The 17,145-nt window shown below is 41.6% G+C and overlaps 1 protein-coding gene across 13 annotated transcripts in view; it reads right to left on the reverse strand.

The window, feature by feature from the left end:
• CAST (calpastatin) overlaps positions 1 to 17,145 on the reverse strand; it is a 62,388-nt gene that overhangs the window by 35,737 nt on the left and 9,506 nt on the right. For 8 of the 13 annotated variants that reach the window (XM_061364626.1, XM_061364627.1, XM_061364629.1 and 5 more), the window contains exon 3: positions 11,813 to 11,884. The exons of 3 other annotated variants lie outside the window; for them this stretch is intronic. In XM_061364626.1, coding sequence (XP_061220610.1) covers positions 11,813 to 11,884 — 72 coding nt within the window. Of the gene's footprint in view, positions 1 to 5,520; positions 5,746 to 11,812; positions 11,885 to 17,145 lie in introns of those variants that run through there. 2 more of the 13 variants (XM_061364636.1, XM_061364637.1) reach the window with 2 other exon arrangements.

Below are 17,145 nucleotides of genomic sequence, written 5' to 3' on the forward strand. Positions count from 1 at the left end.
AGCCATACAGATGAAGCAGCGGCTTGCAGCCCTGGCAGCCTTTGGGCCAGCTTATATACATACTTTCTCTATGGACAGAGTACTGAAGAGCCACCCAAGTACCCTTCTGGGCTTACACACATTACATCTGAGGAAACTGGGGCTGTTTCTTAGACTAATGTCAACTTTACTATTTCAGTATTACCAACTTACAGAGTTACTTCAATACAGCTGTGCAATGCAAGGCAAAACCTGATCTACCTGACTACAAATGGTTGCTTCTTTATATTAATGGTTCTGGTACTAAGCTTTAATTAACAGTGTTTGTAATACATGGACAACAAATGCTCTTTGGAGAACTTCTGTGAAAAATAATGGATTATTTCAATGAAGTGTAAAATACCACTTGAGCTGTTATGGGTTAAACCTCTCACTTTGATGGCATGTGGTAATGGCTGTGCAACCCTCACTTACCCAGACACACAAACGCAGTCTGCAGGCAGAAGGCAGGCCAGGGATCATAGAATCATAGAATCATACAATGGTTTGGGTTGCAAAGAATCTTAGAGATAATCCAGCTCCTCAACACTTGCAGGTATGGCACCAAGAAGCCATTCAAGCCCCTCACAATGCTCTTTGTTACACAGCAAGCAAAGTGACATGCAGTCTTCAAAATATATCTGAACTTACTTTAAACATTCCTATTATATATGCCACTATGTTGTCCTGTTTTGATGAGTTTCACTGTAGAAGCAACCACCATCATTTATTTTCTGAGCAATTTACATTGTAATTTTTAATTAATTACTTTTCCACATGTGACTATCCGCAAGCCTGTCTTATCTACCAGGGAGGGGAGGAATCTTGGAGGTCATTTACTTCTTCTGTAGCTCAATTCTAATTCAGCCTAAAATTCTTTGCTAATGTTGTTACTTTGATGCCACTGAGCTCATTACTGCCTTAACCCAGCAAAGTCCCCCAGCTTTGCACTGGCTGCCATAAAGCAAAGCAAATAAAAGAGGATTTAGTACGTAAGCATGCAGATCCACTTGAATAGGCAGTTTGTTGAATTCATGCTTTTGTGGTTCAGTTCTTCAGTGTACATGCTTTTAAATCTCCATCTTAAAAAAGCCCAAACCAAAACCAAACCAAACCAAAACAAACAAAACCAAAAAATCCCACAAAACACAACCAAAAAACAAACTGAAACCACCACCACCAAAATCCCTATCCCTAGGGATGCTTCCTGTGTTAAAAACATTCATATTCAGCTGGTGTGACTATAACCTGAAAACAGAGAATCATAGAATTACAGAATAGCTAAGGTTGGAAAGGACCTTAAGATCATCAAGTTCCAACCCCCCTGCCATGGGCAGGGACACCTCGCTCTAAACCGTATCACCCAAGGCCTCGTCCAACCTGGCCTTCAACACCAGCAGCGGTGGAGCATTCACAACTTCCCTGGGCAAAAAAAAACCAAAAACAAACATATAAAAACTGTTAGTATTATTACAGATTAAATTTCTACAACTTGACAGAGATCACAAGTAAGGAAATTTTAGAGATAAAGTGACACCCCTTAGAGCTAAGAAACTTCATACTACCTAGAAACAAAGTGATCTGCCCAGCCACCCCTAGATCAGATGTCTGGTTTTAGGTTTCTGGATTTCAGCAATCTATGTCGAAGTCCAAAGCATAATACTGGTACGTTTGTCATTATTTTAATAACTATTAAGTCACAATTACGACTCTCGAACAGCTTTATGCCTGAATAATAAAAAACTAAAAAAAAAAACCAAAACAAAACAAACAAGAAAAAAAAAAAAAAAAACAAACCACAAAAAAACCCTGCAGGCTATGAATAACAACTGATTTTAAATCATTTTTGTACCATTTGATTTGTTTCTTGAACTTCCAACACCTCACTTTATTCTTACTTAAATGCTGAAAGTTAGGGATGCACAGAAAAGTCTAGAACTAGCCCACAGCATCTTCTTGACATCTCTTACTGTGTCTAATACTTTCACAGTTTTTTTTGTTTGACTGTTTACTTCATTCGGAAGCAGAAGAAAAGAATTTGATATTTGGTCAGAGGGTATGCACAGTACCTAAACATCAAGAACCTTTACATACTTGGCAGCTCAACTTGTAGCCAGAAGGAATTACTTAGACTTCAGTATGTAGCATAGCTACCCTTACTTAATGACAATTTCTATTTCACGTCCTTCCACGATTACTCATGTTCTTCCATATTTACTACAAGTGATCTGGAAAGAAAGACAGTAAATACCGAGCAGGGTAACAGAATTAATCCGTTGCCTTCAGATTCTTCCCGTATGCAAACAAACCACCACTTCAGTATCACAGGAAAAACACTCCTTCACTCTTTTAAATGGAGTGAAAAGGAAAACCACAAACTCGCTCTGGTTTTACACGCAGATTATACCTCTCCAGCATCAAACAGAGGCTTCGTTTCACTGGAAAAGCTTTTTAACTGAAGCACCAGGCAAGAAAAAAGTGTTTTATTTTCAGACTTACTTTTCATTATCAAAGATGTTCATTTTACTGACATCTTGATGAAGAATGATCTCAGTATTTCCACTTGATCACAGAATGGGTTGTCTAATCTGAAATTTCCCTCAGCTATGCATGGAGAAATACTCAGAAAAGCTGTACTTTTGAGCAGGGAAATCTCCTCACTGCACATACATAAGTATCATGAAAAGAGTTCTGATAGCAATAATTTGTTTAAAACTCCCCACTCTTATTTCTTCTTAGAATGTGCTCTTTGATTACCTACTTCTGGAAACTTCCTGTTTCCATCACAATAAATTCTACAAGCTGGCACATACTGAAATTTCACTTTCATTCAGTCATATTCAAATATTAGAAGCAGCACCACTCTTTACAGGTTCCCACTCTGTGCCACAGAGCGTTACAGAAATGTACAAGCTGCTCGTAGCTGTAGCAGAGCTCTCCTCTTTTGTAGGTAGCTCAAAAATCTTCTTTTCAATTCTACATTCTGCAGAAGGTTAGTATTTAGCTGCAATTATTACAGCTAACTGCTTCAATTTCTGCATGTTGTTTTAAACAGCAAAACGTTCCAAAGCTATCGGCAGCAGCAAACTGTGAGCTGATAAGAAAACACCAGGAACACACACAATCAGATGCCAGCCACATGCCACACACTGCTGCTGAGCTCAGCTAGGATTTGTGTCAGTTGGTCTGCAGAACACCCAGGGACAGCATGCGAAGAGGGATAGCATAAAAAGCCCTTCTCAACAGACCTGGAATAGTAATGGGGAATTACAAACAAAACGGGTATTCTTTAAACAGGAAGTTACTAAGATTGTTCTCTAAAAGAAGACTTAATACTGGAGATCTCCAAGGTTATAACCTTGGTTATTTTCACTGTAATAACTAAATGAGGCAATACTCAAAATGGGTGGCTGGCAGTCACAGAGCGATTCTCTGCAATAGAAACAGTATTCCTCTGTCCCAGGATGCAGAAGTAAAACGTTACTCACAAAGCCATGTAAACTGATACACGCATTGTCACAATACACTGGCTACCAAAGGGGACATAAAATAACATAGGGTGATAAACAAAAACTGTCAAGACAAGGAATCTTCATAGAACTTTGCTGTTGAAATATAATCTAAGGGTAATACTGCATTACCTGGGAGGGGTGTTGCTAATTTTCTTTAGATCATTTTAGAAAAACACAACACTGCTTTCCTATTACTATATATTTTAAAAGAACCAGATTGGGGCACTTCCTGCTTCAGCACTGCCTCTTAACTCAGGTTCTCCTGAAATTGCTTCAGAAGGGCCCCTTGCGTACTCTGGAGGAAGAGACACGTTACTGTTCAGCTAAAAAAATCAGAATCTCCACCTCCGTGAGGCCTTGTCCTCCCGCACAAAAGCTCCCTTCCTGGGGATCAAAAATGTTAGTTTTCTAGTCGGTTGGTTCAAGCACTAAGCAAGGCATAAAGGCAGGCACAGAGGTGACTTCTTCCAGAACCAGGAAATATCAGTTCCTTAAGGCTCAGAACTCAGGTTTCTGAGCCTTAAAGGAGTTCCTGAGGAGCTCACAAGGCCACTGGCCTCCCTACAAGGTTCTTTCTTTGGCAGGAGAGACTTTGGACAAGGTCCCAAGCTTTTGTTAGAGCAGGTTCTCCTCCCTCAGGAAAGCAGAAAGCAAAACTGGTAAGAATGAACATGCTGGAGACCAACTTACTGAAAAAGCAGTTCCTTTACTTTCCAGAGACAGAAGTTTCTCCTCTGTCCCCATTCCCAGTACTCCAAAAGCTACCACCTTCAGGGCAACACAACTTCGCCTGGGTTTCAAACTGTGAGTGTCCGCTTAAGGAGCAAAGCACCAACACTACAGCTGTGAGAAATACTGGCTAAGGAACTCGTCCCTGAAACTCCAAGATCGGGAAGAGAATTTTCTGCAAGGTCTACATACCTCACATACCTAACCACTCCAATTAAAACAAACAAACAAAACAAAACAAAGGCAAACAAAAACAGAGCCTGACCATAAGAAATACATTAGTCTAGAAAAGAAAATGCCTTACATAGAAGAAATTACTACCCAGCATGGTTTATATCAATGAAGAAAAATACAGCGTGGAGAAAACTAGCTGTCAAAAAAAAGAGATCAAGAACTCAGCAGGGTTGTCTACAATAGTCAAGAGTGCTGTGTTACTCAACACACTATCTTCACTTTCTCCAAACAGGAGTTAGTATACTAGTAGCAATAATAAAACAGTGGCATAACCATTATTATAATAATAATCTAATTTCTACTATTAAAGAAAGAGCAACAACATACAATTTATTGAAAAGTAGTATTTTCCCAGATGTTGGTTGTGTCTGATATTTTAGCATTTTTTAGGTATCAAGTATAATACTCTCTTTTTGCCAGTAAGTTGATACCTAAGCACAACTCAGCCACCAAGTTGCTCATACAGATCCCCACACCCTGACTATGTAGTATTTTCTATGTGCCATAGGCTTACCAAGCTCTTGCATTTGTGTGCCAAAAAATTACAAGGGTTTTTCAAGCAAGAGCGTGGGTTGTTCTTGTTTGAAGCAAGTAAAAATAAAACCAAAACCAAAAGAAATTACAAACAAAACCAAACCCCAAACAAAAAATACACAGAATAACTTAGATACTGCTTTAAAACTGTTCTTCTTCATCCCTTTCTTCTTCAAAAATATGTAAACCACTTACAGTGTAATGTGTAAAACATGGAGTCTCACACAACGTCTAAAATTACTCTTTCCAGGACGTTAAAATCCCTTAAAAGTCTATTCACTATGCACAGCCAGTTCCAGAGTGCTCCTGATGACACGATCCTGCTGGAAGCCCTGGAAGTCAGCAGGGGCTGACGCTGTGTTACTTCAGCCCACAAAATTCCCGGAAGAGGGAAAGAAAAAAAAAAAAAAAAAAGGAGAACTGCAAAATAAACGTAAATCAGCCTAAAGCAGAGGCAGCAGGAAAGCAAAGCCAGTACGAATCGCTAACTTACTTAGTACTTATGTGCTTCCTGCTTCCAGCAGGAATGTCAGGACACGGCTGCTTCTCACGCCAGCCGCAGCGGGCTCTGGTTTTGGTTTTCCGTAGGTGCCCGCCAAGCCCTCGGCGAGCCGGTTGCCAACAGCGCTCCCCTCCCAGCAGCACGGCCGCCCCGCCTCTGTCACACACCGCCCGCGCCAGCGGAGGGAGCCCGGGACAGCAGCTTCAGGCCCCGACAGCGCCACGGAAGTGCCAACGCAGAGATGTTCTGCCCTCTGCCCCGCCGTGCCTTGCTGCATCTGGCATGGAGCCACAATGCGCAAACCCATCGCTTTCAGAGGGCGCGTCTGCACGTGGTTTGATGAGGTTTCCCCCCTGCACACGCCTGCCATTAAGCGGACAGATGACACCGGGAGCCATACCGAAAAGCAGGGATGAAATGCCTGCCAGGACGGCACAACTCAGGGATGGCATTACTTTCGGCTTTCAACAAACAGTATTTGTCTTCCACCTCTGGAGTCAGCAGCACTGGTGCCAAGGGAAGGAACCTACTCATTTCCTCTCCTTCAACAGACTGATGTTTCTTTCAGAAGTTTATGGCACACCCCTTCTCTAAATCTGGACTGATTATCCAGACTCCCAGAGTATATAAATGTTATTAATCTGAAGAAATTGACATGGTTGAGCCCATTAAGGCTGCTGAAACTTTACTAATTAAGACCATTATTAAGAATAACAAAATAGTTCATATGGATTTTACAGCTAAAGGCACTTCTTGAGGTACCAATAGTGCCTGCTCTTTATTTTTTAATTGTATTTTTTTCTAAAGAATCCAATTCTCGACACCTGTTGTATTGGAGGGGCTTTTATAGGTTGTGAGGTTGTTTTTCTTTTTTTAAAGACCCCCCCCAACAAACCTTTCAACCATTTTTTTCTTAGTAGCCTCTATGCCTCCCTTTATCTCAAGGGAGTAAGAACAGAAGTCAGCCCTAGAAAGGGAAGTAGAAAGGGGAAAACAAGATATGAGAAAAATATCCCATTTTTGAGTGAAGTACCAAGTATTTTATGTATTATTTTGACTGCCACACAGCTTTACAAGTTGCAACTTTTGCAGTGGTCTCCAGACCACTGGCTTCTTTCATAGCCCTGCTTTTTAAACAAGATGACCTTGGGTCATCATGCTATGATGTTACACAAAACCAGCTCTTCCATGCAGGAGAACTGTACTCCTGCAGCTTCAAGTTTTTAACATTTTAGTATATTTTTGGCATGCCCCTGTGTGGACTAATGGGGGAAATTAGAGACACCCTCCACCCCAATCCTCAAAGTTATGTTATAACATCAAGGAAATTTTAGGGTAAAATGTAACAGCTACTTCCAGGACGGAATGCAGCTGATACATACGGAATCCACCCTATGACAGCACCCCAAGCAATCCTGAGATGTTGGCATATGGTCTCGGCATTTATAAACTGAGCAGAGGGTGGAGTGGAGCCAACACATCATGGCCAGGCACTCTTACAATCCCTGCAGGAAGGGGAACATGAAGGCACCAGGTACTGTACATAAATCACCTCACAAATGATGAAGGAAGCTATATTTTTATTGTAGAGAGTATTTCAAACCAACCATTAACAAAATATGTATTACTAGAGCCACTCAAGCTCAATGGGGATTTACTTAAAGCTCCATAAACATAGAGTTAAAAAAATGAAACTTGTAATATTATGTAAAACCTGAACGCATACAAGGACCTCCTAAATTATCAGGAAGCCTGAGAAATCAACACTGATGTATGATGAGAACTGACAACTGAAGAGGCTTTGGCCTTGTGTAGGCAGACCAAGAAAAACAAGACTAACAAACCTCTAATCAGGAAAGACTTTTCCTTGAGGTCTGCACCTGGACATCTATCTGAGTCACAGAACCACAGGATGGTTTGGGTTGGAAGGGACCTTAAAAGGTTATCTAGTTCCAATCTCCCTGCCTCCCTTCCACTAGACCAAGCTGCTCAAAGCCCCATCCAACCTGTCTGCAAGAGTCAGCAAAACATGATTAGGGTGTCCTTTTGGGGAACTATCCTCTTTATAATCTCATTTTAACAGTAAAAATCACACCCACAGCTCAGAAGACCCCTGCGCAGGTTAGTAGGCCCTTCCCTAAGCATGTGTAGCAAGACAATCCATTATGTAACGTTATGCTAGTCACTTGACCAACTGGTAAATGGTGGGGTTATGGGGAGTTACTAGTTTGAATTAAATCATATAAATATGAAAAACTGAGGAGAGAAAATTAGGGAAGACTCCATCATGACTGCTGGGATCAACTGAAGGGCTGAACCTGTCTTCTCCCCCCGGAGAACACCAGAGGGTTACGAGCTGTACTTTATGTGCATTTAATGATCAGTTTTTAGCTGGCTTTATGTATGCTACTTTCACACTTGCTCTTGCAGTTACCGTATTATATTAGCAACAGCAATCTTTGAACTTTAAGCTATCACTGAGTTATATAATAGAAATTCTCAGCTGAGATCTATTTTGAGACTTAAAATTGACATGAAATTGACTTAAAATTGGCTTTAAAAATTGACTTAAATTTTTAACTCAATGGGTGAATCTGTTCCCATGAATTCTGAATAGGATGGCCAAATCACTCTCTGATACATTGTGCTGTCTCGTTGAGCACCTGCTGAGGGCTCTGACAGGCAGATCTGATGCAAGGATCTCCCCTTTCCTGGGATGGTAACAAACCCATCAAACTTACGAGTGAAGGGGTAAGATCTTCTCCCTTTTTGGCGGTAAGCCCCTTACTGATGTAAAGACCCCTTAATGTGACACTGCTACCAAGATGACCAGCACTGTTCTCCACATGGACACGGTTCTTGTGATTTTCATGTGCAGGGCTATGTGCTGGCAACAGTCCTGAAGGCAGCTTGCAGGAACAGCCTCATAGATTGCCATTGTCTTGCTGCAAAACACCTATAAATTGAGGATCTGTGCACCACGATATACATCTGCTCTAAGAAGAACATGAAGCGGAAGTTCTCAGACCATTTAAATATCTTCCTGAGTAACCTCAAGATTTAGAGATAGCCTCTTCAACCTTCATACTATAACTGGTAACACATAAATAAATTTAATCATTTCTGTGGATGCTCCCAATAAGTAACGTGACTTCACATGATTTCTACTCAAAAATTCTTTCCTTCACAATAAGGTGACTGCAAAGGTCACAAAATCATAGAATCATAGAATTATAAAATAGGGTGGAAAAGACCTTAGGATAAAAATTTAGTGACAGTTAAATAAGGTATGTAGCAGGAAAAAAAAAAATTCCCCTCAAACAGACTGACAGTAGGCATCACTTTTGATTGATAATCTAGATAAATCTATGACAAAATTCCCACTGCATACAATACCTACTGCATAAACTGCAGGTATTCACTCAAAGACATTCAATAATCATTCTTTTTTTTCTTGTCATTTTCCTGTTTGTTTGTTGCAGAAGAAAGCAGACTGAATCTCCCTTTAAAACAGTGTTAATTTTGATGCCAGCTGAAAGCAACTAACCTTAAATTTCTTAAATTATTAACATCAAGAAGCTTTCTCTGAAAATATTCAAGATCAGTCAAGTCAGAAATAAAAATAATTCTCACTAAATTTCCACTGTTGTTGAATTCTTCCAGCACTGCTTCAATAAATTGTCCACGAAAGTAGTATGAACAAAAATTCTCACTTCACTAAGCTATAGCAGCCAGCAACAAAAAGAAAATAATTACTCATTAAGAGCAATGCTAAAAATCTACTACATAAAAAGCAGCAAAACGTCATTTGGTATCAACAGAATTACCATATAGAACACAAAGATCCAAGAAAGATCACTGGATCTGGCTGAGTGCAAATATTAGTGCCTATTTATAGCTATATGTGAACACTGAGCTAGAATTTGCCTTCCTGTTGGCTATGTAACTGGCAAAACCAATTTAAAACATTGTAATGAAAACACAGCCACTGGTAGGGTACCTTCTGCAGAGGAAGGAGGTTAGTTCAGCTTTAATTCCTCACTGCTGCCTGCTAATAATGGTAGCAATGATCTCCTAGTGTGTGCACCTTGGCAGTGCTGAAAGATGCTGCTCACAAGCAACAAGGATTGTGGGAGATTGTTAAATTTAGAAGATTTAATTAAGAGAAGGTTTAGTGTAAATGAAGGAAACTATTCATGGTCAAGTAGAAACTAAAAAGGTTAAACTTGAAATAGCTATTAAGAGTCAACTTCAAGACCACAAGGTCAGTATTTTCATAGTACTGGAGAAACACCAAGTACTGAATAAAACGCACAATCTAAGGTGCTATAACCTAATATAAAACAATTCCTGGCAATTACAATACGTCACATTTTTTTCATGATGCTTAACAGCATCACAGGAAATCGTGCCTTGCATACTTAATGTAAATGATATGCTTATAATAGAAAGAACATATACAACTAACTAGCAGGAGACAGGCCCTGTCAAACTGTAAGGAACAGACAGAAAAGCAAGAAAAACGTTGGGCTGTCTTCAGGAATAGACAAATGCATTGAAAGAAGGGGACAACAGGATTTATATATCCTTGTGTCCTACTTCTTTGACTAGAAAAAATAATCACTTAGGTGGCATAAAGACATCTGCAAGAGAATTGTTTTACAAAAGCATTAATTAAGAAAATAATAAAAATCCCATTCAAAAGCAGAAACACTTCCTGCTGATAGGATCTTTTAAATGATGGTGCATCTCCAGATATGGAATACTGTGGCACATTCAAGTGACACTTTGCTGTCAGGCTAAGGAGATGGCCTCATGTCCTGCGGGGAACCAGCACTATGGAAAACCCTTTGCACACATACAAAGGAGTTGAAAGTGTCTTAAAAAATATTTTGAGAGTGGTCTTGAAATCCGAAAATGCAAGATAACCAAAGAACAAGATACCAGAGCAAGACAGATGAAGACATCTGTCTTGTCTAAACTACCAACTAGCAGCCAACTACATCAGTCTGTAAGTACTATCAGTGTCGGTGTAGTGTGAATTGCACTGGACTGTGTGCCAAATCACTCTCCCCTTGAGCAACTATCTCCTTGAGCAGGAGTTGAGAGTAGAGCAACTCTCTAGGTTAGAAATTCCTTACCTGAGACTAAGAGATCCTTCCTTACCCAAGACAGAGAGATTCCTTACCCATGAGAGATCCCTGGTAACGGATAGCACGCTGAATTAATGCTTTGAAACATTACTACTCCATATAATTAATCACGATTATTATAAACATTAAATGGATAATTTCATTAGACATTAACCATTGTTCAAGTCTGAGACTAAGTTTGGACCCAGCTTCAGAGAGGGTCCAAAAGGAGTTCAGAAAGAAAGGAAGTCCACTCATGGCCCACCGGAGGGGCCCTCTTTATATGTCTCTGGTCTCCGTGTGAATAATTCTAACTTGATTCTAACACAACCTTCTTTTCTGCGTTTCTTCCATGCAGTAATTAATAAAGTGAAACTTGCCATCAAACTTACTGAATTGTGTCAAAGCACTGTTAAACTTCGTTAAATTCCATCAAACTTGTTAAACTGTCAAATTATTATTTTACCTCAATAAAACATACGGCTACTTCTCTCTGACTCTTGAGGGAGGTGCATTCCACTTACCCATGACAAATTTACACAAAACAGTGACTATCAACTACAGCCATTAGTTTACATGTAACCACCATGAAAAAGCGTACTTTCAGCACCCTATTTCAAACTTCAATACTCTGTAAGACATCAGCACACTTAATGCGATCCCTGCTTCTCTTCAGGAAGCATGAACTGCACTCCTATGCAAGTCATCTTTTAATACCTTGGATGGTAACTTCCTGACTGACTGAATTGTTCCAGGAGCTATGAAAGCAGACACAGTTCTCACTGCTTCAATGTCATCAGGTCCGCTGAGTACAGAATCCAAACATCCAAACAATACTGAACCACAGATAGCCCTGTAAACCAAATGAACTTTGCCACTGATACCAATGGCACCAGGATTTTAAAAAATAACAAGGAGACTAACGAAGAATATGTGAAAGGAGACAATGTAACCATGTCTATTTCTTCCAAAAGTCAATGCTGGCATTTTCCTGACCTGCACTCCTCTTTAATTTCAATTCACTACATAAGGAGCATTGTAGTGCTGCTGAATGCTGGCAAACCAATCATTTTCTGTCTCATTGCAGGGGATAAAATCATATCATATCCTTTTCACTTCTAAAAGAGACAATTCCTGTAGGCATGCATTACCTTAACAGCAGAAGATGCTTCAATTGTCTGTGTTTTGAGGGGTTCGCTAACACTAGCACTTGCTGGTTTCTTCTAAAAGAAAAAAAAAAGAAAAAAAGACATAACAAAGGTCAGAAATGGTGATGAAGGAGAAAAGCCAAGCAGAACTGCAAACAAACAAAACAGTACATAAAAAGGTACACTAAAATAACTGTTCATTAGAACATTTTACACAAGGCAAGTCATCCAGAAATAACTTCTATGTAACTTTAACACAAATTCATTTCAGTTTTGCTTAACCCAGAAAAGGCTGTTATCTTGCACTTAAATCTGTGCCATTTCCTGCAGCAGAGTGACTCCATTTTAATTAACAGTTAAAGCAACAGTAACCATATATACTTTAATGAAAAGCATCAATGAAAATAAGGTTGGTAAGCTATTGCTGTACAGACTTAACTTGAACCACCACGTAGAAGTTAACATTATACCTCAGGAAGTAAAGATATAAAGACAAAGGCAGAATAATGGGTTTTCTAGTCAATAAATATTCTTTCAACTGAAACAAAAAAGCCATGACAACCTCCCATTTTTGACCAATTCAATGCCATTACCAACCAGCACCATCAGGTACCACTGCAAAAATTCAGCAACTGCTGAAATCACATCTCACTACGTCTGGATAAATAAGAGATTGGTAATGAATGCAGCAAAAAGCTTTTTCAGATTCTTGGAGGCACCAGATGGGTAAGACCTATTCATTTTCTCTGGTAAGCTGAAGCTGAAAATTCACAACACAACTAAAGAGTACAGACTTACATTATCCTCTGCAGGCAGGGAAGTCTGCAGAATGACCAGAGATTCAATAACAAACCCCATATGCAAACTCAGAAACACCAGTTTTCAACTGATGGGATGCTAGGTACTGTAACAGACTGAGAGCCTGTCATTAAAGACCTCTTTCATTAATTCCACCTCTTGCTCTCTTTCAGATTTAGCTCCAAAACCAGGACAGCATCTCAGATAAACAAACTGCACATTTAACAGTCACCCTCCAGCCAGAGCCTGGGGCAGTGGGCCACCCTTATGCAAGATTAACATCACAAAAATGTGGCCCAGACTGACAAAAAGTGGGGTATTTACATCAAGGATCTCACACTTCACACTGGCAACACTGGAAACAGTGACATCCAAATAAGACTTCACAGCTTGTTTCAAAAAACAAGTATAATAGTCATTTTTCCAGTTAGGATGTTGGGAGTGTGACTGCCCCACCAGACACTCCACTCCAGGCACTCCTGCCTGACCCACAGTGCTGCCCAGTACAGGCCAGTACTACCCAGTACAGACCTGCATAGCTTCTGAGGCCCAGCCCAACACCAGGCTGATTGGTGGGGTTCCAAGTTCATCCAGGAACAAAACTAAGCACATATCCCAGAGACAGATGAGCAGGCAGGGCACTGGCACAGGCAGCTGCACTGCTGTCCAGCAGCACCCACACACCCAGCTCACCACAACACACCAGCACCCACAGCCACGTCCCCTCCTCTGGGTCTCCAGAGGCAGGAGGTCACCAGTGCAATCACACACTTAGCACCCTCCAGGCTTATAAGCGTGGTCACCGTCACAGCCATTCTGCCACCTTGGCACCCCTGCCCATACCCCAGCCGTTTGATGCTACCTTAGTGCTTGCTGCAAACACACAGTAAACACACCCTCATCCCACCAGCACCCCAAACTCAGCACAGACCCTCTGCCCACCTGACACCCCTGCCCAGACTGGGGTCTCCTGCTCACCACTGGTCCACCTGCAGGTTTGCTGGTGTTCACATGCACACCACACACACCCCTGCCCTGGGGAGGACACAGACACTCGCCTCCCACCCTGCAGCTGGCACCAGGCACCAGGCTGTGACCCCTCCATGTCCTCTTATCAGCTGGTACCATCCCACGAACCCCACCAGCACACCAGACCCCCACCGGCCTGCCTGCCTCATCAGCTGCAAAGTCCAGCTCTGCTGCAGCCTCCCCAGAGCCCACGACTGCTGCCACTGCCCAGGGTCATTTTTGGTTATTGCCTCCACTGACACTAATTGCTCAGGTTTGGTAACTCGGCACTTCTGTCCCTTCCCTTCCTTACGCTTCCAGCTGAGGAGATAAATATCTTCATGCCCAAGTAGTCAGGTTTGTTCTTACTGCAGCCTCCCTCATCTTATTTACATGACCAAGTAGTCAGGTTCGTCTTGCTATTTTCTCCTCACAGCTCCTTTGACCAGATACCCCTAAAACAGCAGACACTCTCCTTCCACACACCCTTCAACCCTCATTACAATGAACATTATTAATGCTCTTCAGAAGCCAGCAGTCCTCCGGCCCTAGGTGGCAATGCTCCTGAAGGCAGGTGATGGAGGTGTGATGCATTGCAATTTTCTAGAGACAGAACGGAGATGCAGAACACCTTGGGTTTTACTGATGTAGTGCATTAAAGACTCAGTAGAAAGTATTAGACATAAATGCTTCAGCTTTTAAATAGCTATTAAGTTGTTGAAGGAACAGAAAATTTTAAGTGCTACCCCCATTTTCAAAAACAAAAGGAAAAAAAAAAAGTCAAAAAAGAGCAGACCTCAGAAGAACAATCAGTATACCGGATATACTTTCATTATTACAGCTCCCAGCTTCCACCTCAGGCTCAACCTTTGGTTCAGGACCTCATGGTCATGGTATTCAGAGCTTACCTTTGGTACGGAAGTATTTCTAACGTAACTATGATGCTCTGAAAATCCACAAATAAATTACTGTTTTGAAGAGGGGGTTTTTATAACGCCTACCAACAAACTCAAAAATTTTAGGCACAAGGTGTGGCAGCCTGAGAGTGGCTGGATGCTTTGTGCCCACCCAGCTGCTCTGTCACTGCCCTCCTCAGCTGGACAGGGGAGAGAAAATACAACAAAAGGGTTGTGGGTAAAGGTGAGGGTAGGGAGATCATTCACTAATTACTGTCATGGGCAAAATAGACTTGACTTGGGGAAATCAGTTTAATTTAATTAGTTGGCTTCTTTTATTACTAATCAAACCAGAGTAAGTCAATAACGAATAAAACCAAATCATACAAAACCTTCTCTCCACCCCTCCCTTCTTCCAGGGCTCAATTTCACTCCTGAATTCACTACCTCCTCCCCCTGCAGCAGCACAGGGAGATGGGGAAAGGGGATTGTGGTCCGTTTGCCACTTGCAGCCTCTGCTGCTATGTCTCCTTAGGGGATCACAAACTGTTCCAGGGAGGGTCCCCTACAGGGCACAGCCCTTCAGGAACAGAGATGGCTCCAGTGTGGGTCCCCCACCAGGTCAGAGGTCCTGCCAGCAAACCTGCTCCACTGTGGGCTCCTGTCTCCATAGGGCCACAGGTCCTGCCAGAAGCCTGCTCCAGCATGCGTTTCCCACAGCGACCCAGTCTCCTTCAAGCCTTCCCCTGCTCTGGCACTGGGACCCCCTAGGTTGCAGATGGATATCTGCTCCACCATGGACTGCAAGGCACAGCCTGCCTCACCACGGTCTGCACCGCAGGCTGCAGGGGAATCAATCTCTGCTCTGGCATCTGGAGCATGTCCTCCCTTCTTCCTCACTGACCCTGGGGTCTGCAGAGCCGCTGCTCTCATGTATTCTCACTCCTCTCTCTGGCTGCAGCTGCACACACGGTTTTTCCATCTTTGCAAATATGTTATCTCAGAGATGCTACCACTATTACTTACGGGCTCAGCCTTGGCCAGCAGCGGGTCTGTCCTGGGGCTGGCTGCATTGGGTCCATAAGACATGGGGAAGCTTTTGGCATCTTCTCACAGAAGCCACCCCTGTAGCCCCTCTTCTACCAAAACCTTGCCACAGAAAACCAATACACAAGTCTAGCCTCTTTTCCCACATACCCCTCCAACCATGAGCTAGGAAAAAACCTAATAGAGTGAAATAAATCCTTGCCCTGAGCATGAACTTCTGTTAACCAATTACACAGTATGAAGGAAAAATTGTTAATGTATACATTTTTCTGTTTCATGGTAAGTGGAACAGCAATAAAGATACACAGGTAGGAGAGACAGAAGAAAAAGAAGCAAATAAATTCTCTGGAGTAGAAAAAGCCTACCTATAGATAAGCTACATGGAAAGTTAAGCCACCACAGCAAATCAGTATGCTTTGCTGAATACTGATCACAGCAGGCTGAGTAATACATTTCAGTTCCCAGGGTTATCTTTCAACAGTAACTTCTTTGGTATTTACCCCTTAATGCATTTGTAAAAGCAGAAAAAAAATCACCATATCATGCTGCTAGGTTCATCCTTCTTTAACACTTATTGAAATAATGGTTTTATGTGCTTCCCAGCATCCTCCCCACAATGCCCCCTCCAGGCAAACCAGCTCTGACATCCTTTATCAACAAATCCATTAGAGCTGTTCCCATCTTTTCCCCTTCCTAGAAGTGGAAAAGTTTTTTTTCCTGTGACAGTCTCAGACACAATCAGCTGTAGAAGCACCTTGCAGCTGTACTCACATCTCACTTCGCAACTTGATAATAATAGGCTAATGAATTATCAAAGCTTTGCTTCTTTAGGAGACTCAAGAGCCTGCACAGAATTGTGCATGAAGGAATGAAAGCTCTGGCAAACAGGTACTTAATAACTTACTCTTCATTGTTAGCAATGGCTTCAAAACAAAAAGCCAAAACTTTGTTTCAGAGTGAAACATTAATTCCCCACATTTAATAAAGGGGAGACAAAACATGTATCTCCTTGATATGTAGATTTTCTGAGGGAAGACATGTATTTAGACTGATGTCTAGAATTATTCATTTTGGACTGTAATATTCAAGTGTTATAATACTGCAAAGAGAATGCGTATAGTTGTTTTAAATTAAAAAAAAAGAAGAAAAAAAAAAAAGAAAATCACATGAGGAAAGACCGTGCAGTGTCTTGTCCTAGAAATGCTTTTGACAACTACATTTTGAATCTTAGCCAAAGAAGAATAAACCAGGAAAGTAAGATGGGCAAAGAAGCTGGTTCTGTACTGATCAGAAACCCTCCACTTTTCCACTGAGGATGACACTCCCCTGCAGCCACCAGGTGCTCCTGCGGTGGATAAAAACCCAACCAATGCAGTTTGAAATAAATAATATGGTACCAAAATGCAAAGAAGCCTCACAAATGCCCCAGTCAAAGTTATTTATGCACTTCCATAACCCAGACTAGTACTGGGCACTCCAACAGATTTTTATCACTCATGCAGTCGTTACTCCCTGTTATGCCCCTGGACTCTGAGTAACTGAATCCTGCATGACAAGCATCAGGATTAAAAACTATCCCAGAAATCC

Source organism: Neopsephotus bourkii, unplaced genomic scaffold (genome assembly GCF_033783945.1).
Source record: "Neopsephotus bourkii isolate Nb327-2 ecotype Australia unplaced genomic scaffold, CSIRO-AGI_Nbou_v1 NB_1244, whole genome shotgun sequence".
Classification (NCBI taxonomy): Eukaryota; Metazoa; Chordata; class Aves; order Psittaciformes; family Psittacidae; genus Neopsephotus; species Neopsephotus bourkii.